Here is a 27,094-nt window from a genome sequence, read left to right on the forward strand (position 1 = left end):
TATTCACTATTTTTTTTATTAATATTCACAAATTATTTAAAATCACCTCATCACTTCATTGTCACTAACCCTATATTTCTCCTCTGCTGCTGAAGGCACCCTAGTTGCCTCCCACAACTCTAGTCTGCCGTGTAACACAGAGATACAAGTTTTAGCTGGGTTTGTTTGTTTTTCAATTTTCGTATTAATGTTCGGAAGTTGTGGCTTTCGAGATTTTCCAAACATCCCCTTACTCCAAAACCCTAAGGGGATGTTTGGAAAAGTTTTTCATCTCATCTTATCCTATCACATTTTCTTTGCAAATATCATTTAAACATAAACACTTTCGAACTAACCATTACAACTTTTTAAAACTAATTATCATAATTTTTCCAAACTTTTAAATAAAAAATAATTTAACTTTTTCAAATCTTAAAACAAAAATATATTAAAAAGATTATATTATAACAATATTTTAATTTTATAATTTTTTTCCTTTTCTTTTTCTCTCTCATTTACCAAAACTCAATAAATATTTAACTCAAACTATCTCACTACTATTCACAAGGGTAATGATACCCTTACAATTTTATAATATTGTTTCTTTTCTTTTTGCTTTTTGAATCTAAATTAAAAAACTTCAGAATATGACCTTCTTGTATAATTTAGAAGAAAATAAATTCAATCAATTAACGTAATTATATAAATCAATTCAAGATAAATTTAATTTTATAAAAATTGACTCAAAGTGTTGACGTCCAAAAACGGCGCAATGGAAGGGGAGAGGAATCCATCCCCAATCGCGTTGAGGTTGTTTTGGACCTAAGTCGGTACTGTCTTAGCCCACGACTGATTCGGTGCGACTATACCGTATCAATGCATATTTACATGGTGAACAGTAAATAAACGCAGGGAAAGTAGAGAGAGATGAACACGCAAAGTTACATAGTTCAGCACTTGGCCTACGTCCATACAGACTTGGGGAGGGGAGAATCCACTATAATAAACTTAATTTACAGCCTCTCATAGTCTCTCATCGTCACTGTATTATAAATTCCGTAGGTCTCTCTTCCTACTCCCGACTCCATTGCTTAAACCCATATTTAGATGTTCAAGAAGCCTTTCCCTATAATCCTGGCCAAAATGTCCTACCAAAAAGAGCCCCCTGAAAGTCCCTCTCCTTTTATCACTTGCCTCGTCTTACTTTATGTTACATCATCCATCTTTTATATCCCCTCCTCTCTTTTCCTCCTGACACCACATTGCCTTCCTTTACTTCTCCATCCTCTCTCTCTCTCTCTCTCTCTCTCTCTCTCTCTCTCTCTTATCCTCTAGTAATGGCTTTTTGATGGGCTGGTGTGACGCCCCCAAATTCTGTTTGGGATCGGACGGACATTTGAAGCGTCGAGACATGCAACACAAGGTTACCTGCCCCCGTTCATGACATATAAGATGTAATGTTCCTAACATGCATCTAACATTATGCAATATTCGCAGCGGATAATTTTTTTTTCCTTTAGCAATACTATGCACCAAATTGAAAATATCCCAAATGCTTAAAACATACTTCATATATAAAGACCCATTGAGTAGATTACAACACTAGTCCAAAATGGTTATGATCCAAAAAATACTAAAGATGCAATTACATTGTACAAGTAGTAATTTACGTTAACTACTATATTAACATTGACGTTGCACCGTCACTTAGTCAACTGTGTCTAGTTGATCAGCTCCTAATTCTCCTTCAGGTCCTGTAACAAGATCTACCATTCAGGGGGAATGGTAGTTGGGACAACCAAAGTGAGATTTGATTACAAATCTCAGTAAGTTAACAAAAAAACTTCCACACAAGCTAATGATGCATGCATGACAGTAAAAGCATAAATGCATAATCAAATTCATAAATAATTAAAGCATAACTTAGCGTACAACATAGCATAATTGACATAACTTAAATTGAAACATGAACTGAACTTGACTTGATATGAATTTGATCTGAAACTTGACTTAGCATGAACTTGCTCTGAAACTTGAATTAACATGAAAAAAATACATACTCCACAGTTGTTGTGGCCCCATGTATTCTACGTGTAAATACATACTCCACAGTTGTTGTAGCCCCATGTATTCTACGTATAAATACATACTCCACAGTTGTTGTGGCCCCATGTATTCTACACAAACTTGACTTAACATGAAAAATACATACTCCACAGTTGTTGTGGTCCCATGTATTCTACGTGTAAATACATACTCCACAATTGTTGTGGCCTCATGTATTCTACGCATCACAATTGTAGTTAAATACATACTCCACAGTTGTTGTGGCCCCATGTATTCTACACAAACATAATGTACTCAAGATGAAACGTGACTGGAATACAAAAGGACTGAAGCCCTGACGTAACATAACGTGACTTGAACATAACTTGAAATACATGACCAACTTGAGATAAAAACATTTCGTAACATGGCATAACATATAATAGACAACATATTTAACATGACATATTTGCAATAGTGAATATTACATGACTTGACATACATGTAATAGATGGCATACTTAGCATGACGTACTTGTAAGGTACAGTAATACATGACAGAATATATTATGTAACAGATAAAAATTGACGACATAATAAATTCTGTATAATAGACAATTACGTGATAACTTGGCATGGCATGACATATATGATAACATACATACATACAATGTAGTTCCTTTACTTAGCACACATATACAGTAGACTGCTAGTAAGTTAAAAGCTAACTTACCTCGATCTCCGCGTTTCTTATAAACTTCAAGTGCAACCACGAGAAACTGTAATTAGTGATTCTAAAAATTAAAACTAAATCACTAATAATTTGAAATATGGAAAATACTAACTTAAAGAGTAAAATTTTCATTTTACTCTCTATATGTGGGAAAATGACCGTTTTACCCATAACTTAAGGATTTTGCATACTAACTCCAAAAGTTTCTAAAATTTACATTCCTCATGTAAATTTTGTCCTAAACTTAAATATCAACTCAGAAAAATTTAAAACAAAACACAACTATGAAGAACACACTATGGCCGAAATATCCATAGGCCATTTCCCTTGATTTTTGTTGCAATTCCTTCCAATTTCAAAACTCATGCTTAAACCAAAATTTTGCAACAAACATCTTCCAATCCTAAGTTCAAAACCATACTTAAAACATCCATTTAGAAAAAACTAATAATTAACACCAAACTTTTTTGTAAAAAGATCCAAGCACTTGAATCACAAGTTTTGACCTTAAATCAAAACATCTCCAAGAATTTCAAAAATCAAATCTTACTTCTAACATATTCATAATATCATCCTAACATCAACTATGCTTTAATCATCAAACTAAAGTCACCAAAATCACAAAATAACATTTGGAGTTTCTGGTTTTACACTTAGTCCAAAAGCAGAAACTTTTTCCTCAACTGGTTTTGATAAATCTCTTGATCTATGACTTATAAATATATGATCTTCAAACCAAACCATTACATGGTTTAAAAAGATGTCCTAAAACATATATAAGCTTCTAATTCAAAATCACATGGTTAGAAATTAACCAAAACATAAATTTAGCCAAGAATATCCACACTTTGGCTTATCTGAATATCTTTTTGCATAAAATTTCATATCTTTGAAACTAACATCAAATATCTTCAAAATAATAATATAACATGTATATAAGATGTTTAGGATCCTCCAATAAAATTATCAAAGTCATTATAATAGGTTTAGACCACCAAAGAGTTAAACTTTCTCAAAACAGAAACTATTTTTCCTCTTCCAGTTTCTAAGTTTCTAAATCTAAGAAAATCTTTCATCAAAACCTTTAATCATGCAAAAATCCTCAACCAATAGTCATATATACATGTTAACAATACTCCATAAAAATTTCAGACCAATATCTATCCATTAGCTTGGTCAAAAACTCCAAACTATAACATATTCTCCAGTTTATCTCCCAGAATGACCTTTCTCTAGTTTACATAATATTTGACTGACCAAATGATCTTCAAATGGGGCAAATAAGATATCCATGTAAACTAGACTCAAAAAGGAACAACTTATATGAAGGAGACTTTATGATAAAATACTTACAACAGCTTCGAAATGGGCGTGCAAAGGACCTCTTAAAAGCTGTCCGAGAGAGAGTGTTTGATATTCTTTCAATGGAAAGTGTAAATGAAGATAATTTCGCGGGGAGAGGTGGCTGGAGATACTTATGGATGAGATATGGAAGAGATGAGGCTGGAGTTGAGAGTTGAGTGTAGTTTTCTCCTACCCAAAATATCTATAAAAGATTATCTCATAATATTCTATCCAATAGTATCTACAAAAATCAACTTAAGATATTTTTATCTAATAATATCTATAAAAATCAACTCAAAATATTTTTACCCAATAATATTCATGAAAATTACCTCAAGATATTTCTTTTTATCCAATAATATCTACAGTTTTGAACAGACGTTTTGTCCGAAAATATTAAAAAAATGTTATTGCCCCATAAGACTTTAAATAACCCTCCGAGTTTAATGGCACAAACCATAATACATTTTGACACTTCTAACTATCTCCAATAATCAAAAACACACTTCTGATACCATAGTAAATAATAACACTAACTATGTAATTAGACAAAAACCTATACGATTATTGGATTCGTGAAAACTTATGGGGTTTTCACGAGGTTTCTAAAGTTAATAGAAATTTCACAATTGAATTTCTAGCGGGCTGTTACAATCTCCCCTCCTAAAAAAAAGATTTCGTCCTCGAAATCGAAGTAAGTAAGAAATAACAAGTTAAGGAATATGTATTGCTTACCAACCTGGTGTCTATCCCGTATATATTTACCTTTGAGATTATGTCATTCCTTAACTCTCTTATTTTAATCAACAATTATATTATACTTCTTTCCACAAGGTTGGCCAAGTTGTATCGACACACTCTCCAAACTTAAAATTTCAAGTAAATAATCTTCCGAAACTCTTCTTTAGAAAAACATAGGCGATATACTTTAAGTGTTCTTGTAAATACCAAAGTTAGTAGAGAATTCATCAAAATTAAGCTGTTATCCTCTCTCTCTCTATTTTTTTTTTAAGTCGGTGGCCCTCTGTTTTAGACCAGACAACTCTGATGCGCATGATTTTTATAGGTCTTCTGTAGTTGTCAGGCGCCGCATAGCTACGACACTACTTTGTTCTTCTGTAATTGTCATGCACCGCAGCTATGATACTACATTGCTCTTGTCTCTTGTAGAGAAATGATTCACGAGAGATGATTCGTCATAATTTTCTCTATAAAAGAATTATTCAGTTCATCGTCTTTCTCATCTCATCTTCTTCACTTTTCTGAAATTAGTCTACATTCTTACTCTGCAATCTCTTTCTGCTTAATCACTTTGCAATGGCTCAGCAATCTTCTCATTACCAAAACATGAGGTATTCTGTACCTCGTTCACCAGTTGTTTATGCTTCTTCCGTAGGTGCTATAATGCAATCCAATAATGATCTGACTAATAAGTCAGATAATGAACTTATCTACGAGCTTGTGAGTCTCGGTACTCGATACTCATCAGCCATTGTCGCATATTCTCAGCGACTGCAATCCAGGACTGGTGGGGTTGACAAACTCCAGGAGAAAATTTCTATCCTTCAGAGGCTTCTTATGGAATCCAACATGAAGATAGAAGCAGTAAAGCGAGAGAACAGAGATTTAAAATCTTTGCTTAACTCTTCTTTTCGAGTGGCTACTCCTTTAGATAGGAAAGGCATGCAGATTTTTGAAGAGCAAGAGCGTTTAAAGATTGAGGCAAAGAGCCTCAAATTTCTGTAATTTTGCTTTATGATAATAAAATAATACTTCACAAATATTCATATTTATGTCTCTATCTTCTGGTAGATGTTTTATGTGCTCCATTTTATTTCTTTCAGGGATTTTCATATATATGACATGATCCAATAACTCATATAAATATGCATTTAATCATGCATATCCAAACTCTCAGTAATCTTCAAGTTAATAAAAACCTCAAGGAGTTCTACTGGTCTAGGATTAATTTACTTCTTTATAATCGCAACAATCAGTCATCTTCCTAGGTAGTACTTCGATAACCGACCAGTTAATAACTTAAACTTGAGACTTTCTCTCTTATGATTGTCATAACTCTTCTATCCATCATGAGTTATCAATTATTTTAACTCTAAATGATTTGTTCCTAATGTTCACATAAATCCTCAAGACCAAGATTTTACTCCCCATATAATAGTCTTCAAAAGAAGATCGATCTATGTATCCATAAAGATAGTGCTTTGCCAGAAATTATTTATTGGCGGCGTGGTAATACTATTATCATAAATGAATCCTACTAAGGCTAAAGCTTCTCCTAATCAAATTACTCTTCCAAACACAATTTCTATCATATTCTCAGAATCAAAACAATCCTCCAAATATGTGGAATACCATTCATCAATCCTACATATCCTTTCTCATATTACTAAAAGGTATTCTATATCTACATTGATATGAACAATAATATTTCTAATGAAAATTGTTACTCTTACCACTAGGGTAACAATTCAGCTTCCAAACTGAATTCTCAAGCACTACCACAATTAATAGAAACAATGACTCGTTTGAATCAAACAATGTACAATTTACCAACCCCAAAGACTTGACTTACTCCAAAATAACAATAATGCAATACTACCATCAATTGCAATCAGATCAACGTTAACTATGTTTACCTCAACTAATCCTTCATCCATCGGAAAATTCTGATCCTCTTGATTGTTATCTCCCTTAGGATTCCGATGTATTCTATCACGAGTCATGTGTCCCTTCTTGAAACACACGAGTATATGTATAAAAACCACATACTGCCTTTCATACCTTAAGAAATTCAAGCCTACTGACGACTAAAATTTCAAGCCTAATGTTTGGTGCATTTCCTAAGGACATATGGATTTACTGCCCAGAGACGTATTTGCTCTGATACCACCTTGTGACGTCCCCAAATTCTGTTTGGGATCGGACGGACATTTGAAGCGTCGAGACATGCAACACAAGGTTACCTGCCCCCGTTCATGACATATAAGATGCGATGTTCCTAACATGCATCTAACATTATGCAATATTCGCAGCGGATAATTTTTTTTTCTTTAGCAATACTATGCACCAAATTGAAAATATCCCAAATGCTTAAAACATACTTCATACATAAAGACCCATTGAGTAGATTACAACACTAGTCCAAAATGGTTATGATCCAAAAAATACTAAAGATGCAACTACATTGTACAAGTAGTAATTTACGTTAACTACTATATTAACATTGACGTTGCACCGTCACTTAGTCAACTGTGTCTAGTTGATCAGCTCCTGATTCTCCTTCAGGTCCTGTAACAAGATCTACCATTCAGGGGGAATGGTAGTTGGGACTACCAAAGTGAGATTTGATTACAAATCTCAGTAAGTTAACAAAAAACTTCCACACAAGCTAATGATGCATGCATGACAGTAAAAGCATAAATGCATAATCAAATTCATAAATAATTAAAGCATAACTTAGCGTACAACATAGTATAATTGACATAACTTAAATTGAAACATGAACTGAACTTGACTTGATATGAATTTGATCTGAAACTTGACTTAGCATGAACTTGCTCTGAAACTTGAATTAACATGAAAAAATACATACTCCACAGTTGTTGTGGCCCCATGTATTCTACGTGTAAATACATACTCCACAGTTGTTGTGGCCCCATGTATTCTACGTATAAATACATACTCCACAGTTGTTGTGGCCCCATGTATTCTACACAAACTTGACTTAACATGAAAAATACATACTCCACAGTTGTTGTGGTCCCATGTATTCTACGTGTAAATACATACTCCACAGTTGTTGTGGCCCCATATATTCTACGCATCACAATTGTAGTTAAATACATACTCCACAGTTGTTGTGGCCCCATGTATTCTACACAAACATAATGTACTCAAGATGAAACGTGACTGGAATACAAAAGGACTGAAGCCCTGACGTAACATAATGTGACTTAAACATAACTTGAAATACATGACCAACTTGAGATAAAAACATTTCGTAACATGGCATAACATATAATAGACAACATATTTAACATGACATATTTGCAACAGTGAATATTACATGACTTGACATACATGTAATAGATGACATACTTAGCATGACGTACTTGTAAGGTACAGTAATACATGACAGAATATATTATGTAACAGATAAAAATTGACGACATAATAAATAAGTTAGATACTAATATAATATAATAACATGTAATACGATAGTATAATAACATGTAATTAGAAACTAAAAATAATATGTAATACGATAGTATGATAACATATAATTAGACACTATAGTATAAGTCTAGTATAAAAAGTAAGTTAGATATTAGTATAGAAGTAAATTAGCAGTTTATAATTTAGTTTTAATTTTAAATTTTTTAAAATGGGCTAAATATGAAGGTTTAATAAGCCCAAAACTGAAAGCCCAAATTCAACTCTACTCTGATAAGTCAGAGTCGGAGTCGGACCGAAACTTACACAAGTTGGAGACAGAGTCGGATTTAGGGGAATCCAACTTCGACTAAGTCGTGCTCACCCCTAGAATTTGAAAAAGTTGTAATGATAATATAAAATGAGATAAGATTGTTTATGTAACCAAACTAGGCCAATTATGTTCTCGGAATTGTCCATTCTTGTATAATACTCCGTATATTATACCCATTGTTGAACCTAAAGTTTCAAATATCATATAAATATATATCTGCATATGGTTTTGATGATAATAAATAAGTCTCAGACTCAAGTTATCAATATAATGGAACCAAGCACTACAAAATATCAAGCATGAATAAGAAAGGGAACAAGCTTACAAATAAAGCTTTTAGAGTAATTTTATATATTTTTTTCAAAACTCGAAAAATGATTAAGGCTAAAAAATAATATTTTCTCACAAAACATCAATTTATATTTTTTACATGTGCATGATATATATAAAAATTAGAAATTTAGATTTTTAAAAAGTGATTAATTGTCATCTTTCATATATTCAAAACATGATTGAAAGTTTGAATTTTGAAAATGTAAAACTTTCACATTTGCATGATATGTTTAAAAACATGAAAAGTGATTGATTTTTTATTTTTTATATATGAAAAAGGTAGAAGATTTGGTTAAAAATTTGAAAAATAAATGATATTGTCTTTAACAATTACAAAAAGGAAAAACTTTTATTTGAAATATTTGAAAAATATGTAATGCTCCTTTTGACATTTGAATATTTTAAAATTCAAAAAAAGAAGTCTCATATGTCTATAATAACTCATTTGAGATCTTCAAAATTACAACATAACATATCAACCATAAGCTTTACAACATTCATTCATAAAAAAACTTATAATCTCTATTTTTTAAATATTGAGCCTTAACACTTGTTCAGTTTGAGAGATATATAATTTGTATTATACTATTTTCATTTCACTTATTAAGGAGTGTACTCTAATAACTTATTTATTATCAACTCTTATATAAACTATAAAAGGTGTATGTAGCCCTTGTGAGAGTTTCATTTCCTCTCCGGCAAAAATACTCGAATGAGTTTTTTCTTGAGAGAATGAGGAGTTTCTCTTTCTAGAAACCAAACAGTTCCTCTCTCTCAATAAAAAAAATTTCCTACCACAGCTCTGACTCAATCAACACAAATGGATGGGGGGAGATGCTACAGTGAATGCAACTCCCAATGGGTGGGGCTCAGCTGTAAAACCCAAAAATGTAAATGCAAAGAAATAGGAGGAGGAATGGACCACATAAGAAGTCTGTAATGGATGATGATGGTATTTCGTAATTTTATTAATTGTTCTCACTTATAGTAAAGGAATATTGTGGCAAGTGTGCAATTCAACTGAACATGGCCAACAAGTGATATTGTTTCCCCCTGTTCTTACGAAAAATTGCATTTCTACATTTTTTCCTTCATCTTCAGTTCCATCTGCTCCAACTATTGCTGAGGAGTTTTTGGACGAGGAACCAATCCACTATCCATTCATTGATTCAAGCCCAGTGGACTGGTCTGTTTCAGTCAGAGAGGATGGAGCTTCTTTAACAAATAATGCGAAAGATGAAGGCAATTTTCCCTCATGTGTCATGTGTAGGGAAGGCATCCATACCATGTGCTCATATGGCTGGTTGCATGTGTTGTTTGGATGAGAATATGGCCTAAAAAAAGGTATTTGCCCCATATGCCGAGCCCAAGAAAAATTCAGGTCATAGGGCTTCCATGCTGTCTGATAAGTGCAGAGAGTATGATGGATCTGGGATCCATTCAAGATTTCTACATCAATATCTATATTTTTATTATTCATGAGCTTTGTGCATTCATTAATGGGGCTTCGTACATAATTGTACAGGCTTCAACAAGGTCTTTTTTAGGAGGTACTGTATGGCAAGAACTGCTCACGTTATAATTGAACTCCTCTGGAAAGGCTGTTATTTTCAGTGTTACTGCAATTAAATGAAAATTGGCCATGCAATCTGTAGCCTTTACGATTCTGTTTAAGTGGTGTCGGTGGTGTGTAATCTCTCTCTCTCTCTCTCTCTCTCTCTCTGTGTGTAATATGCCGTACACATTTTTGCCAATGTTCCAACCTGGAAGATGACATTGATTATTGAACTTTTCTTGTACAATACAATTTCGAGAAAAAGATGCAGCCATACCATGTTGGCACTTGGCATACAGCACTTCCTTTGTTTTGTTTGCTAATTTTGACCACAGTAAACATTTGGAAATGAGGGTTCTTAGGACTCTGATTTGCCATTTCATGTTTTACTGTTCTCGGATAAATAACTGGGGTTCATGCAAAGCTAATAAAAAAATTGGATGTTTACTTATTTTGTGACATAGCAATGAAGTTGGTGACATTCCAACGAAGCCTTAATGCCCACCTGCAATGCCAAAATGTGTCCCAAACTTTCAATGATGTATGCCCATTCAATGACCCTACTTTCCATGATCTCAAAGGAGACAGGTGAAACCAGCACATGGCATGCTTCATAGAATCTCACTTAAATCTTTTAAGTTGTCTTTACTTGCAGTAACACTTGAATGAGCACTAGTTCTGCAGTCACCATTTTAAGCGAGTCCTGTACTGCATTTTCCTGTTCATAGCCATTCCGAGCTGGAAAAGCTTAACTTTTTTTATTTTTATTTTTTGAATGAGAAAATCTAAACTTAAAGCTTGGAGTATGAGCCACTGATTAGACTCCGAGCCTTTTGGTCCTATACTCCTATCCTTTTCTTTAATGTCTCATTCCCCACAAGGGGAACGTATCCTTCTATGAATCTGTCCTTTGAACGGCCAGCATATTCACTAATTTTATATTGCTCAAGTTTAGACCTATTGTTCTATGGTATAATATCTGAGTTTTTAAGCAACTGTATGTAGAGTTCTAGACCCATTGTTCAAGTTCATCTTTCTGCTTTATTTTGCTGAGAAGTCAATCATTCTTGCTTTATTTCAATAAAAATGGAAGGTGTGCCAACAGTATGATGTGGGGTGCGATGATGCAACCGTCTAGAGGACACTAGTGAGATTTAAGCTGGCAATTGATCATCAACTAAAAGATGGATAGGTTATAGTTTAGTTGAAGAAGAGACTCTTAATTTAATCAGGGTGCCATAAACAAAGCTTAGGACCTTAGGTACCATAAATAAAACTTCCCACTAATTCAGCTTTGCCAATTGAGTAATGCATGCTCGTAGAGCTCTCTAATACAAAAATAGAAGCTCAGAAAAAGCTCCTGTTTATCTTGTTTTGTAAAAATCCTGAGCCTTTAATAGAGTTGCATGGATTTTATTATGTAAAACGTCTATTTTGACATTCTTCAAAGCTAGGAAACTGAACTGAAGACTTTCAAGGGGTCTGGTACTCAGGTTTCACCAAATTGGCTGAAATGGGTTTCAGAGCCATTACCAGTTGTCTACTTTCAATATTTAGATGTTAAGCAGGTGTAAACTGAAGTAAATCCGGGTTATTGTCATTTTTGTTCTGCAATTATGATCCAAATGAGAAATACCTCTGCTTGAGACTGAGTCCTCTACTCCTTTTTATTGTACTTGTGGCTTGCAATTTTGCAATTTTGTCAGAATCCATAATAAATACTAAATAGGTATACCAAAAAGATATTTGGGAAGCTTGCCCAGCCCCAGCCCCAGCCCCAGCCAATATTTGTTTTAAAGCTTGCCTAGCCCCAGCCAAGATATTTGGGAAGATCGGGTGAGTGTACGGCACTGAGAAGGGTCAGCTCTGTCTCGTAATATGAACCTATCAATATTTTATTTGATGTAGGAACACAGCTGCATAAATGAACAGAGACCTCAAACGGCGCATTCCATGCTACTTCTAACATATCTCACACCAAGACGACTCATTAATGAGTACAGAAATAATTTTTACAGTCGGGAAATGCAGTCGGCGTGCAGTCAGCTGTTAAAAAAAAATTAATACGGGACCTACATAAAAAAAAAATTATTTTTATAACTTTTTATAATTCATATAGGTCCCCCTGAATATAAAATAATTTTTTTATAATTTTTTTTTATTCATTCCGTATAGCCGACTGCACGCCGACTGCATTTCCCGACTGTATGTAGCAAATCCCGAATGAGTAATGGAGTTGTTGGGATGGACTATCTATTTATTGGACTACTACTGAGGAATTGAATACAAAGCATGGCACAAGGGGTAACAAGGAGTTATCTTCTGATCATTGAAGGGATCAGGGTGGCTACCAACAAATACAAAAGGTGATCACGACTGATGATGCATTGCCATTGGGTTAAGTTATTAGAAGAGAGTTAGCCAAAATTCATCGTTTTCAAAGTTGACGTGCATATTCAGTAGTGCAATGGGTGACAACCAACTTAGTTTTCTAGTTGAATATCTTTAAATAATCTTTCCAGATATATTCTGTATATTAGTAGTAGAAAAGATCAACCCTGAGACAATATGTATCCAATTTAATTATCTTTAATATTAAGCATGCTTGTTTAAAAAAAAAAAGTTAGTAGAAGATAGTGAAAAATATGATGTGCAGTCTTATCTTAATTGCAACTTGTCCTAAAATGCTACCATATACCGAACAAGAAGTCTATAGGAGAAATGGGATTGGTAATTTGCTATTTGCTAATGCTCAATTAGTAAATCTAAAAGATATAGAGGGTGTCAAGTGGAGTAAAACATATATAAGTCAATTCTAACTAAACTCATTTAATTAAAAGGATCATACCCCTCAGCTATAATTAACTAATTTTGTATTAAATTTGCATTGGATTTGAAATTTGAAAAAAAAAAAAAAATAGCTCTAAACGTCGCATGTTATGTTCGAGTTATGTAAAATTGAGTTTTGGTTACGTATAAATTAATCACAATCTCACTCATTTAAAATAAACAAATCAAACTCATTAATTTCGTATTAGATTCATGGATCATGTTAAGATTTATTAGGCCTAGCTAACGAAATGGATCACATGTTTCTTTCTTAAGGCTTCCCCTTTTTATTGGACAACATTAATCGGATAAGGTTAGATGGCTGACTATATACAACATTGTTAATCAATTGGCTACTTTTAGGGTTTGGTAGTATCTAACAACAGTTCTTCTTATGGAGAAGGAGATCAAAACGCACTGAGTTTTGCTATATATAAATAAATTTGTATATCAATTCACGCACTGATGATTTGTTTTATTTAAAAAATATTTGAGAGAAGAAAAAAATGTCTTATCTAATAAAAATTATTTCTATCTTTGATTTACATCATTTCGTTAAACATATACGTTACATATTAATATCGGTACGTAAATTGGTGCACGAACTCTACTTACAAGAAAAATTTTCATTCTTTCTTTTGTTGTTGTGAGTACGATTTCCTTTTATACTTCTATGGTTTTGTTCTTAGGCATAGTTTCTTCTATAAATAAAAAGAAAGTATTTTTAGTCATATTATAAAGTTACTTTTTTTATAAAGTAAATTTATCATACTACATAAAATATAAATTTATTTTTATAAAATCTCTTTAAAAAATATGTGCACATGAACTTGACATATGACCATTTAGATTTCATTTAGAATTTTAGCTCATTCATATATCAATATTTATTAAATTCCTAAATTCATCAATATATCATTTAAATTAAAGTGTTATAATTTCATATTCTTTATCATTTTATGCCTATAAAAAACAAAAAGACTGTCTTGATGAAGATCATTTATCATACGTAAGAAATATGAAATGAAGGATATTAAATCCTTGAAAAGCTAGATTCATATATTGTAATCTTTCACTGTTTTTTTGCTATTTTTATTTAATTTTCTTCACCATCGATTTTTTTAAATGTTTTATTCATTTTATATTATTTTGGGTGAAATAGTGAGTAATTCAATTACGAGGGGAAGGGGGGCATGGCTCCCAATTGTCTGTGAAAAGAGCTTTTCATTTTCTATTTTATTTCAATCATTCCTAGAAGTCTCAGTTATTAAAATATTTAATTTGTAACTCCAAACTTATAATCCTGATTGGTCTCCTTGTTAGCGTGTTTTTTTATTAAATTAATACAATAATTTTTTTTAAAAAAATTTCATATAAAATATAATAAATAATTTATTTTTAAAATTTTAAAATTTAAATTAAAAAATTAAATTTTTATAATATTTTATTTAATTTTTAATTTTTATCATACCTTATCATATCCGGTATAATAAAACCGGCCTTAGACTTGTTTTCAGACCACGTAGGCGAGAAGTCTCTGACTAAAAGAAGGATAAAATGGAAATTATCTTGAAAAGATTTTAATTTGTTTTTTATATAAAAATTTTATGTGTTGTTATTTTTATATATATATATATTTTTTTATAAATTCTGTTAATGTTACTCTTTTATCAAATCATTTATGAAAATAATATCGCTTTATATAGATACATGAGTCGTTTTAAAAGGTAGTTGCATAAAAAATTGTGTAGTGTTTGTTGAGGTAAAAAAAAAAAAAAAGATTTCTCCTTCCTCTCTCGTCTCTGCCCCTCTAATGCAGCTTTGTGAGAGCGAGGGAAACAGCTGCAGAGCGTAAGAGCCTGTACGTGTAATCAAAGACTTCATCTTTACCAGTCGTATATGGATTTTCATGATGAAGTTTCGAGTTTCGGGTTCGTCAAGTTCTGTCCATGCTGTAACCTGCAGGCTTAAGCCACATGAATAAAGCTGGTATACTTCTCTTCTAACTTTCTGATTTTTTTTAATGAAATGTTGGCTTTTGTCATAAATATGTGAATGCTTTGTGGAATATGTTAATGGGTGGGAGATCAATGAGCTCGGTGTTCCCTTTTTATATTGGATTTAAGCCATGGAACTCTTCTGGGTAAAACTTTTAGGACTTGATCAAAGAAAGGGAGTGTGATAAGATCGTGACCCCTTTTTCTACTCGTAATGTGTGAAGCAATAATTGTTGTTTTCGGCAAATTCACATACAGTCTAGTTTGTCGCTGAAAAGGCTTGAAGGAGAAAAATATGATGTTTGGAATCTTTATTATTCGAATGATTTCCCCTAAATGGGAGATTATGGCCAGTCTATCCAAATAGCTGTTTTAGGCTGAATTCAGCAGTGTTCTTGTTTTCCCAGGTAAAGTGAAAAGTTTTAAAATTATGCATTTTTAAGGAAATGAGTATTTGATTGTAAGATGTGTGGTTGCTTCCATGGTTCAAAGTCCGATGTGTATGGCATTTGGAATTTACATCATTAAGTTATGTGCATGCTTCTGGTGTCTGTTCTAGTATGTCAGTGTTGCAGTTCAAAAGTAATCTACAGTTGTATGCTGAGCTGCCTCAATATGCAGCACTGCACCTAGCACTAGATGTTTGCATTGTTAGAATCAGGGTTGAGGCAGCTTTTGAAATGCTTCCTTCTGTAAATAATTTCTCATTTAAGCGGTCATCCCCTGGGATAACTTGGTTGTCTTGACATAGTGGCTGGATCATAAGCTCATTGCAGAGACAATAGCCCCTAGCTATAAGAGTTTCACGCTTTGCTTTAGCCTTTCTATAGAGCTTGTTGCGTAGACACTCTTATGCACAAATTGCCTTCAGGGTTATTGTCATTGGGTACCAGCTTTTCTTTGTTTGTTCTCCAGTACCTTATGGGGGAACTTTATACAGACTATTCCACCTTGATCCAAATCTCCTGTTACTTTCTACTCCTCTTCAGGCTGCTTTCGTTAAACCCACTCAGCTTCCCGTTCCCTGTCCTGTTTGGTAGGCTCCCCTTGCGTCCCACCATGAGGCATACTTACATAGTGAAACTAAGTATTAACTGTTTTATCACCGTTTTGTTCTTTCATGTTGCAGTTTTTTGATCTGCCAGGAAATTCAACCTGCTTCAATTTTCTGCTTTTCTTTATCCCGGATGATTCTATCCCCATATTTATTATACAGTCTTCTTTAGCTCTTGTGTGCTATGTTTAAGGATAATCATTGTTTACAAGAACATACAAGAAAGAAAAGACAGCCTGACTTGTTGGTTACTAGTCTAAAGAAATTCTTCATGCTGTGGTGTGTATAATAGGTAATAAGAGCACCTTATTTTCTCTAGAATCATCAAGCCCCAGTTATAACAATGCAAATCTAGTGGTTGCCAAAGGGAACTCTTATGATTGTAAGCTACTTTTACCAAGATATTCTAACGTGATTTATGTTCATAAATTTTCTTTATTTTTGTTTAATTTAATTTTGCTAAATTTTTTTATCAGAACAGGTCAGATGGACACAAAATCTGTAACGTGTCTTATCAACAACATTTCTCGATTCATTAATCTAGTTTCATCTCAGACAATGAAAGCTATGCCTCTTCAGAAGGATTACAGGCAACTAGTTGGTGTACTGAAGCTTTTGAAGGCAGTTCTCGATGAAATTGTTGATTACAAAATTCCTACAGATGAATTCCTATATAAAGAATGTGAAGAACTTGACGTGGCTGTTAATGAGACAAGGGACTTCATGGAAAACTGGTCTCCAACCATGAGCAAAATTTGCAGTGTAAGTAATGTCTTAACACCCTCACCCCCACCCCCACCAGAAAAAAAAGGGGGAATAATGCTACTTGGAACACACTATTTAACAGGTATGATATTTTGGGCATACCTCGTTTTTAAGTTCTGAAACTTCTTTTTTGGCTCATGCTCAAGGAATCTCATCTATGAATTTACTAAATCATTTTATGATTTATCTGAATATTAAGAATATCGTAAAGTAAAGAAGAAAACTTCTATTCTATCTCTATCTGCTCTTTAAATCAGGTGGAGCATTATAAAGTTTTTGCCTCTGTGTGTTCTTTTTCTTTTTCCTTGTTTTTATTACTTTTTATATGTATTTTTATTCTAAATCAATCCAATGCCCACATCTCAGGTTCTGAGGAGTGAGCCATTGTTGATGAAAATTTGGAGCTCATCGCTCAAGATTTGTCACCTTCTCTATAGATTGTCAAAGTCATCTCCATCTACTTTAAGTTCAACTGTTGTGCAGGTATATGCCTTCGTGTATAGTTTCCAATGTGAAATTGATTTAGTTGACAAACTTTCTAGTACTGCTGATTCTTTTTCCACAACTTTCGCATTTCTGCCAAAAGTGTGTTGTTTAAATATATATATATATATATAACTCGTGTTTGATCATTCAGGGCAATTGTGAGACTAATTTCTGGTACTTTTCCAGCACTGTATGCAGGAACTTCAATTTCTGAAGCTGGAAAGAATAACGGAATATATAGGAGAGGCTCTTCGAAGTGAAAGAGATGATATTGTTCCCTGCACAGAAAATCTGGTGAAGATTACTGAGTTCCTTAGTTTGACAACAAACCGGGAACTTCTAAAAGAAAGTATTTCTGTGGAAAAAGAGAGAATAAATACCCAGGTTAATAACGTGGAAGGGGAATCAGATCAACTCTTCCAAATAGTGAATCTTGTCACCCACATTCGTGATTGCATGGTTAAAATTCAACGGTTTGAAGCCACAACTGGAGTCCTTGTCCCTTCATACTTCCGATGTCCTTTATCATTGGAACTCATGTTGGATCCTGTAATTGTGGCTTCAGGTCAAACCTACGACAGGTCTTCCATCCAAAAGTGGCTTTATAATGGGTTGACTATTTGCCCAAAAACTCGTCAGACACTCACACACACAAACCTCATTCCCAATTATACAGTAAAAGCCATGATAGCAAACTGGTGTGAAGAAAACAATATAAAACTTCATAACTCTGAGCGCACTAATTTTGTCTCAGTGTCATCACCATCAGATCATGCATCTCCACGAGATTTAATTCATACAGATAGTTCCTCTTGTTCTTTACACAGTAGCAAGATGACATCAAGATCCTCTCCCGAAGTTGGAAATGAATTTCAGAAGCAAAAGAGTGAGGTTTTGTATAGATTAGGTGTGGAGAAATCCAACGGCGGATTCCAAATCAAGGATACAGAAAACTTTGACCATGCACCCCCTGATCAGTCGTATATTCATCACAGGAATGAACCGGCCTCACGGGCCATTTCCAGTGTTGATTATATGCCTCCATCAACGGATCAGTCATCAAGAACATTTAACAAGCATGAAAATGTGAATGAACTGTCTGGAGAAATCACAACTGAATTTCCTGCTGCTTCTCCTCATTATAATGCACTGGGATTTACCCCTTGGTTATCAGGAAAGAAATTTGACAGCTCCCAAACGAAAGTTGAAGTAGCAGGGAATAGAAACCATAATTACTTCAGAGAAAACTCGCTCCCATTTTTGGACTCAGGATCTGATGAATTGACCACTATTTCCCATATCAAGAAATTGATTGAAGACCTTAAGAGGCCATCAAATGAAGTGAAAGCTACAGCTGCAGAAGGGTTGCGGCTTCTTACAAAGCACAACATTGAGAATCGCACCATTATTGGCCAGTGTGGGGCTATTGCACCTTTGCTTTCATTGCTGTATTCAGAAATGAAGCTAACCCAGGAACATGCTGTTACGGCCCTTTTGAATTTATCAATTAATGAAAACAATAGGGCCATGATTGCTGAATCAGGAGCTATAGAACCACTTATCCATGTTCTGAAAACGGGAAATGATGGAGCGAAACAAAATTCTGCAGCCGCTCTATACAGCCTCTCTGTATTAGAAGAATACAAGGCAAAAATTGGTCGTTCTGGTGCAGTTAAAGCATTGGTGGATCTTCTAGGCTCAGGGACTCTTAGAGGGAAGAAAGATGCTGCTGCTGCTTTGTTTAACCTATCAATTTTTCATGAAAATAAGGCTTGCATAGTTCAAGCCGGAGCAGTGAAGCACCTTATTGAGTTGATGGACCCTGCTACAGGGATGGTTGACAAGGCTGTCGCTCTTCTAACAAACCTTTCGACAATAGCGGAGGGGCGTTCAGCAATTAATCAGAAAGGGGGTATCCCTTTACTGGTTGAGATTGTTGAAGCGGGATCTCGGAGGGGAAAGGAAAATGCTGCCTCCATACTGTTGCAAATGTGCCTCCACAATCCCAAGAATTGTACCCTGGTGCTGCAAGAAGGCGCTGTCCCTCCCTTGGTTGCCTTATCTCAGTCTGGCACACCCAGAGCAAAGGAAAAGGTACACCGCTTCTTCTATTTTCTGCATTCCAATCTTTTTCCTTAGGGTCTGAACATCTGTTACCAATTGGTGTGCCATCGAGGGCTGTTGGTGCCTACTCACCACCAACAAATAAGAAAAGCACATTACAGTTTAGTAACAATCATATCCACTTTTAAGAGTAACAGCCCTACAGCCCAAGCATATGTGATCAGCTCTGTAATACTTTGTGCGTGTTTATAAGATGTCGATGCTTTAACAGTATATGATGATGCATTTATCTAGCAAAAGCAAGAAAAAATGGCTGGAAAGCATGAGAGGAAGCATTTTGTATGCCCAGAAGATGTCTTGGAAAACCAGAACATTTTACTGATGGTATTGATTTATTGCTGCATCTAGGAAATCTGGAATTGGCTTAGGCAGGTTAACACTGTGTTTATTCCCAGCGACTATGTCTCGATGCATGAATTATGTCCAGATTTTGTGATTCTGTGAGAATGATCTAAATTTGTGGAATAAATATGACAATATACTTTGTTTATTATCTTGCAGGCTCAACGGCTTCTCAGTCACTTCCGTAATCAGCGAGAAGAGGTTGCAGGGAAGGGAAAATAATGAAGAGAAAAATTTTGTTGGTTTTCTTTTATATATATATAGTTTTGCACTTTTATACTTGTCAGTTGCTCTTCTTCAAGATTTTCCTTTAGAGCTTTTTTCCCCAACACATTCTTTAGTTTCATATATGGCCTTTGCAGCATAGAACTATTTTTTTCTCCCTTATCCTTCGTTCTTGTGATAGTGATGGATTTGTGGTGATGTGCAAAATGGGACTGGATTTTGGACACGGTACTAATTTTAGTTTCCCTGATAACATAGCTTGGCCTGCATGATGTGTTGTTTTTAGGTCCTCAATCAGTGTTGTATTTGTATTGTATATATCCTACCATGTTTATGCTATATATGTCATATACTCGTCTTCTGCTGTGGGCTCAGAATATCAGCTTTTGCAATTGTTTGCACCAAAGTTTCAACTTTAGTGATACTTATTGTGCCATGTAACTACTGGTCTGGAAAACACATTTGTCCCTTTTGCAGCTTCTTTGGCAATACCTAGCATGTAGAGTCAACACCAACAACCCTACACTAGTTAACATTTGTGAATATTGGGTACCGTTTCTTGGTGAATTTGAACTGCATTTATTGTTGGTGCGTACAATACTCCTGGAAAAATGGGAGAAAATACCACTGGAACTGTGTTACTGTTTAGTAAATGCTTCTGGTGCTCTAGCCTCTAGCAGCATCATAATACTGAGATAATTTATTTTCGAAGGATTCTGTTTACGTGCCGGAAAGCGAATCCCAGCCGGATGTTGAATAGGAGAAAATAATTAGTCTTGCTTTTCCTCGTAGATAATAGTCGTGCCAGCGACAGGATTTTATGCATATTGATAGAAAAGAATTTGAAACGTTTGCATCAGATGTCAAAATTCTTACTTCCTTACTAAGCTTGTGCTCTTCAAGATTAATCTATTACAGGGCTCATAGTAAAAAGGGATTAATCAACTACACATTTGGAGTTCATTATAAAGAGTAAGAGCTTCTCCCTCTTAAATAATGTGTGAACGAGGTTGCCAAGGAGATTCTAAAACTGCAAATAGGCCTTCTAAATGGAGAAAGATAAACTGATATGGGGGTGGTACAAGTAATGTTGGAAGTGCAAATCATCTTCAATTGGAAATTCGGCATCGCTGCAAAGGGAGTTCTTCACATATATATTAATGGGGATTTCACAACAGATTGGCAAGTAATTTGAAATTTGAACCCTCAAAATGTTGCTAAGAATTTCATGTGGAAGGTTCTCAACAATATACCAGCTACCCGTAATAATTTGTCAATTACAACAAGGCATATTTGACTACGTAGGAACAAGCTGGTTCATGAAGGAAAGCCCCAACATCCTAATCATCTAGTTGCAGCAGCAGAGATGTCTTTAAAGGATTTTCATGCTTTAATGTAAGTCAGAATAGCAACAGCATCAATTGACAATTACACACTCAAAAGTGGGAGGCACCAAAGGATGATATGGTTAAAGCCAATTGGGATATAACTCCATATCAGTCTCACCAGTGCAAAATGGGTATTGGAATTGTGCTCATAGGTAATCAGGGTCAAAATTCTTGCATTAAGATTGATCCCAAAAGATTTTTATCCCATGTCTGTAATACTAGAAGCTTGGGGAGCTTACGCAGCAGTGTATTTTACTTCTGAACTGGGTTTTTAATGTCTAGAATTGGAGTAGTGGATGCAATTAAAGGAGATATGGGCAATGTCTAGTCCGTCTAGTTAAGCAATTTAGATGTCTAGATGTTTTGTTAAAAGTTAAATAAAATATTATTATAATATAATTTTTTTAATCTTTTTTTTTTTTTTTTGAAAATTGAAAAGGTTGAAATTATTTATTTTATTTTATGTAAGAGTTTAGAATAATTATAATGATTATAAAGATAAAATAGTTTAATTTTATATAACCAAACTAACCCATAAAAATATTTCATAAAATATACTCACAAACTAACCTGACGTGATATAATAAATTAGGAAATAATGAATATGGGTAGAAATGTTCATGAACAGGGACGAGAAAATAAAGAATTTGTTAATAAATTAATAAAAATTTTATGTACAGTTATTTTTATATATTTTTTTATATAATTTATTAATGTGATTGATTAATTATTAAAAATATTAATATAATCAATTATATTAATAAAATATATAAAAAATATATAAAAATAATTATTTATAATAGTAATTAATACAGTCAGTTGGGGGTAGATGTGCAGCGCATCCATTGTGGGGCTAAAAGACAAGTTTCGACATTGGGGCTAACAAAAATTGTCATCCATACAATTTGCGAATACTGCATGCATGCACTGTGCATGTCCAACAACGTCCATTTCATTCTCTTTTTTGTGAATGTTATCTTTGGATGTTTAGTTTTCATATCATTTAATTTTATCTCATTATATATTTTATAAATAATAATAATTTTTTAAAATAATCATTATAATTTTCTCATACTTACAAATAAAATATAAAAAATATATAATTTTTTTAAATCTTGAAAAAAAATAAACTATTAAAAAATTATATTCTAATAATATTTTAATTTTATAATATGTTTATTTAATTTTCTCTTTTTTTTTCAAAGTCTCATAAAAACAACATAACTTAAATAATTTTATTATCATTTACAGACCATTTCAGTACTATATATAAATGCTCGTATCATCTCATTTCTCAAATATCATATAGAATTCACCAACCACCATGCATGAAACAAAAAACCAAAAACAAAAAACATGTTGATGCATGCATGTTGCTATCATGTTTATACCATGATGTAACCCGAGACCAAGAAACTTGTATAAACAAAAAACATTAATCTGATCATGATAGTGAAGAGCATAAGGCCCAGTTTAAGCATCGTCAACTTGTAGTGGCCCAAATCAACAAAGCCCATGTTCAAATACGGTACTTGAAATATTAAGCACCCATTCATTTTTCCCTAGATTTAATTTTCCAGCGTTTTGCAAAGAAAAATACCTAATACAAGGGATGTTTACATGGACGAAAAATAAACGGAGGTAAGAAGTGCCGTAAGATTTAAATTTTAAAATTTATATTTTAAATTAAATTATATTACGTGAATGGTGTGTGATATAAAAGTTTTTAATTTGAATTATTAATTAATAATTAATTATATAAATATGAACATTGAACATACATGAGTAAATCACTTTAACCCTCCTCCTTATTTTTTTTTTTTTTTAAATTTTACGTGTAATCCTCTTGTATATGTATCATGGATGATATAATTTTTCAAGAGTATATAGTCATTAGCCCCTCATTTTCCTACTCATGAGACACCAAATCAATTGGAGTCAGTGCTCTATATTCTATCCTCCCTATCTTATTAGTTGTCTCTAGTCTCGACTTAGGTGTATGCATGGTTTACGAATATATAAATGTAATAAAGGCGATTCCTTAGCATAAGGCGCCCATAAAATGGGCTAGCTAGCTAGCTTAGGAAATAGGACCTTTCTGCTTAAAAACAGTGGTTTCAAACTTTCATGCTAGATGAGTATTAATGTTAGAGAACCGTGCATATATGCTACACTATTTTCATATAATATTCATGTAAATTGTAAAACCATTTGCGCCTTAATTAGCTAAAGCATCTTGTTTTATTTTTCTAAGTCCCCTCCCCTCCCCTGCCTAGCTACCTGTTCTTTTGGCTGGTCTCCTAGCCTCTGGCTATCTATGCATCTCTTCTAGCTAGCAGCTAGCAGAACTCAGCTAGAATTACCACGTTAATCTGCTTCCCTAAAATTAATGTACTTCCCAGCAGTACTAGTACTGCTTCTGCATGGCTTAAGCTGTATCCAAAGTTTGCTTGGTAATTGTGTACGCAAGGATGTTCCAGCAGGCTGGATCGACCGATCTGTGTCATGTTTCCATGCACTTTCATTCATTCGCTGATCACCATTGGAAAGGACCAGGTATGCTTGATCATACTGTCCTGGCCTATTATCTATATGTCTATCTGAAATGGCCAACTGGTTTCATTGCGAATTTGGAGTACTTGGATTTAGTTATGATATGTAAATTTTAAAGGGCTTTTTGATATTATTATCACTACTTCTAGCTGTGAGAAAGAAACACAAATTGCAATGGGATTGCCCCAAATTTGTTTCATTAATCCACTTTAACCAAGGCATATATATACATATGTACATGATTATTAAGGTTGCCATGGGCAGTCCGATCTTGGCTAACGCCATGAAGTGGCCATCCCTCCCTTGGGCTGTCCAAGGGGTGGCCCCGGTGGTCGTAACCCATACATGAGCAGAATTATTATTATTATTCTGTTTTTTATTTAACTTGAATGGGAATTTTAGGTAATTGATCTGAAAATTCTAGAATTTGATTATATTAGTAACATTAAAAGGGCTTATTTGAAAAAAAATTTCATCCCATCTCATTTCCAAACATAATTCAAATACAAATATTTTAAAATTAATCATTACAACTTTTTCAAACTTTCCAACAAAAAATAAAAAATAATTCAATATTTTCAAATCTTAAAACAAAAATAATATTATAAACTATATTCTAATAATATTTTAATTTTATAATATTTTTTATTCAATTTTTTCTCTCATTTTTCAAAACTCAAAAAATACTCATCTCAAAACTATTTCATTACTATTCACAAACTATCTTATTACTATTCATAAAATTCACATTTTATTTCATTTTATTCCAAACATATTCTAATATGTTTGTTTTATTATATTAGTAATTATTACTTTGTCATGAATATTACATAACAATAACACATCGCTATGTATAATTTTTATTTTTATAAACATTGTTTTAGCTATAATTAAAATATTTGTTGGATTTCTTGTCGATATTTTTGTACCTATTATATATGGTTGCTTGTTGGAAAAATGAATTGCTATTTTTATTTTTTTATTTAAAAAAATAAAGAGAATATTGCATTAGCTTATTTTTATTAATAATTCTCAATTATAGAAAATGAATATTTAATACATAAACAAGCAAAATATTACAAAAAATCTTAAAATCAAAACTAAAAAAAAAATATACAATCTTGATAAAGGAAAATTAGTACAATAGATCAAACTAAAATTAAGGAATAATTCTAAAAACCCTTCACGCTTAGCATCGTTAAAACAAAGAAAAACCGAGTAAAGGACGGGCACAGAGAGAGAGAGAGAGAAGGCAAACAGGAGAAGTCCTTTCACTTTCCGATCAGTCTCATCAGTCATCACATATTCACATGATCTTTTTGCCTCAACATTTGCAACTCCGTTCCCTCACCCTGATCTCTTCTCCTTTCTCTTCTTCATAAATGGAAATTTGTAATATCCATCAGCAGTACAACTGATTCCATGAGCTTGAATCTTTGTTTCTTTTTCTTTCCTTGAATAAATTAGTCACATCCACTTCTCCACTATAAGAAAGCAAAATATATTATATGCATTTCCTCTGATCCTGAACTAATATATATATCTCCTTCTCTCTCGTTCCAAACTCCTAAAGATCACCTCTAGCTCTAAGAAGCAAAACCCTAGAAGTGGAAAGCTTGAATGTAAGAGTAGAAGCGATAAATACAACATCACCCCAATTTCCAAGAGAAAACTACTGCTAGCTACTCTTAAGATCCAAGAAATCCATCCAAATACACACCCAAAAGAGATCCATGGATTCACTCCCAGAATTAACTGAGAGTTCTAATTCCGAGAACACCGGCATCACGGATTCTAGTACTACCAATAACACCTTAGTTGCCGCAAGCTCTTCTTCAGCAGCTTCTGCTCCAAGCAGCCGCTATGAAAACCAGAAGCGCCGTGACTGGAACACCTTCGGCCAGTACCTGATGAACCACCGGCCACCTCTTTCACTCTCCAGATGCAGCGGTGCCCATGTTCTCGAATTCCTCCGGTACAGCATAAATTAAGCAGCACTAATCGGTTCAAAAAGTTTAAGCTCTACTGTTAGACTTTAGAATTCTACGGCAAAGTTTATGTGATTTATCTATTTTCAACAGGTACCTTGACCAATTTGGCAAAACCAAAGTGCACACTCCAATCTGCCCCTTCTATGGTCTCCCAAACCCTCCAGCCCCTTGCCCATGCCCGCTGCGCCAGGCCTGGGGCAGCCTCGACGCGCTCATCGGACGCCTCCGAGCCGCCTTTGAAGAGAACGGAGGGCAGCCTGAAGTTAATCCTTTTGGGGCTCGAGCAGTTAGGCTCTATCTCCGTGAGGTTCGTGATTTGCAGTCAAAAGCAAGAGGGGTCAGCTATGAGAAAAAGAAGCGGAAGCGCTCCCGTCAACAGTTTCCACCAGGTCAGCTACCACCCCCAGGTGCAAGCCAATAAAGAAATCCCCATTGTCCATGATTCTACGTACTCTCAGCTAGACATCTTAAATTGCCAAATTTCAAAATGGGTACTCCCTTGAATCTTTTAAAGAGCTAGCTAGGGTGTTTTGGCGTATTTAGGGTTAAATTTCTAAAAGGTGCTAGCTATTATACACTGTGTTTCTGTGTGTTCTGTTAGCTTTTACAGAAGCAGTATTATGGATCTGGGATATCAAGAATATGCATTTGATTCAGAAAACAGTGCTAGTATCACTGCAAGTAGACTGTCACTGGAAAAGTGTTAGGGAGGAAATTTAAAAAAATGTACTGGCTAAAAGATATGGTCTATGTCGAACTGGGCATATATTTTGCTCATGGTTTTATGTACTTGAATATCCATCTACCCAAATTTGCATATCATGTACTTGGCTTTCAAGTTTCA

The 27,094-nt window shown here is 33.9% G+C and overlaps 2 protein-coding genes across 6 annotated transcripts; both read left to right on the top strand.

Annotated features, from left to right (window-relative positions):
• The first annotated feature begins 15,083 nt into the window (after window positions 1-15,083).
• Window positions 15,084-20,677, top strand: LOC122306881 (U-box domain-containing protein 3-like). Of its 5 annotated transcripts, none has more exons than XM_043119430.1 (6): window positions 15,084-15,314; window positions 16,669-16,758; window positions 16,853-17,138; window positions 17,508-17,624; window positions 17,814-19,721; window positions 20,253-20,677. In XM_043119430.1, exons 3-6 carry the CDS (start codon window positions 16,863-16,865, stop codon window positions 20,313-20,315), a joined length of 2,364 nt encoding a protein of 787 aa, XP_042975364.1. In that variant the 5' UTR covers window positions 15,084-15,314; window positions 16,669-16,758; window positions 16,853-16,862; the 3' UTR covers window positions 20,316-20,677. The 5 variants fall into 5 exon arrangements, with proteins under 5 accessions (XP_042975364.1, XP_042975359.1, XP_042975362.1 ...); XM_043119425.1 differs by having other exon boundaries at window positions 16,858-17,138; XM_043119428.1 differs by lacking the exon at window positions 16,669-16,758.
• Window positions 20,678-25,484: 4,807 nt separating this feature from the next.
• Window positions 25,485-27,094, top strand: LOC122306642 (protein LIGHT-DEPENDENT SHORT HYPOCOTYLS 3-like). Its single transcript, XM_043119083.1, has 2 exons — window positions 25,485-26,234; window positions 26,341-27,094. Exons 1-2 carry the CDS (start codon window positions 25,993-25,995, stop codon window positions 26,669-26,671), a joined length of 573 nt encoding a protein of 190 aa, XP_042975017.1. The 5' UTR covers window positions 25,485-25,992; the 3' UTR covers window positions 26,672-27,094.

Source organism: Carya illinoinensis, chromosome 4 (genome assembly GCF_018687715.1).
Source record: "Carya illinoinensis cultivar Pawnee chromosome 4, C.illinoinensisPawnee_v1, whole genome shotgun sequence".
Classification (NCBI taxonomy): domain Eukaryota; kingdom Viridiplantae; phylum Streptophyta; class Magnoliopsida; order Fagales; family Juglandaceae; genus Carya; species Carya illinoinensis.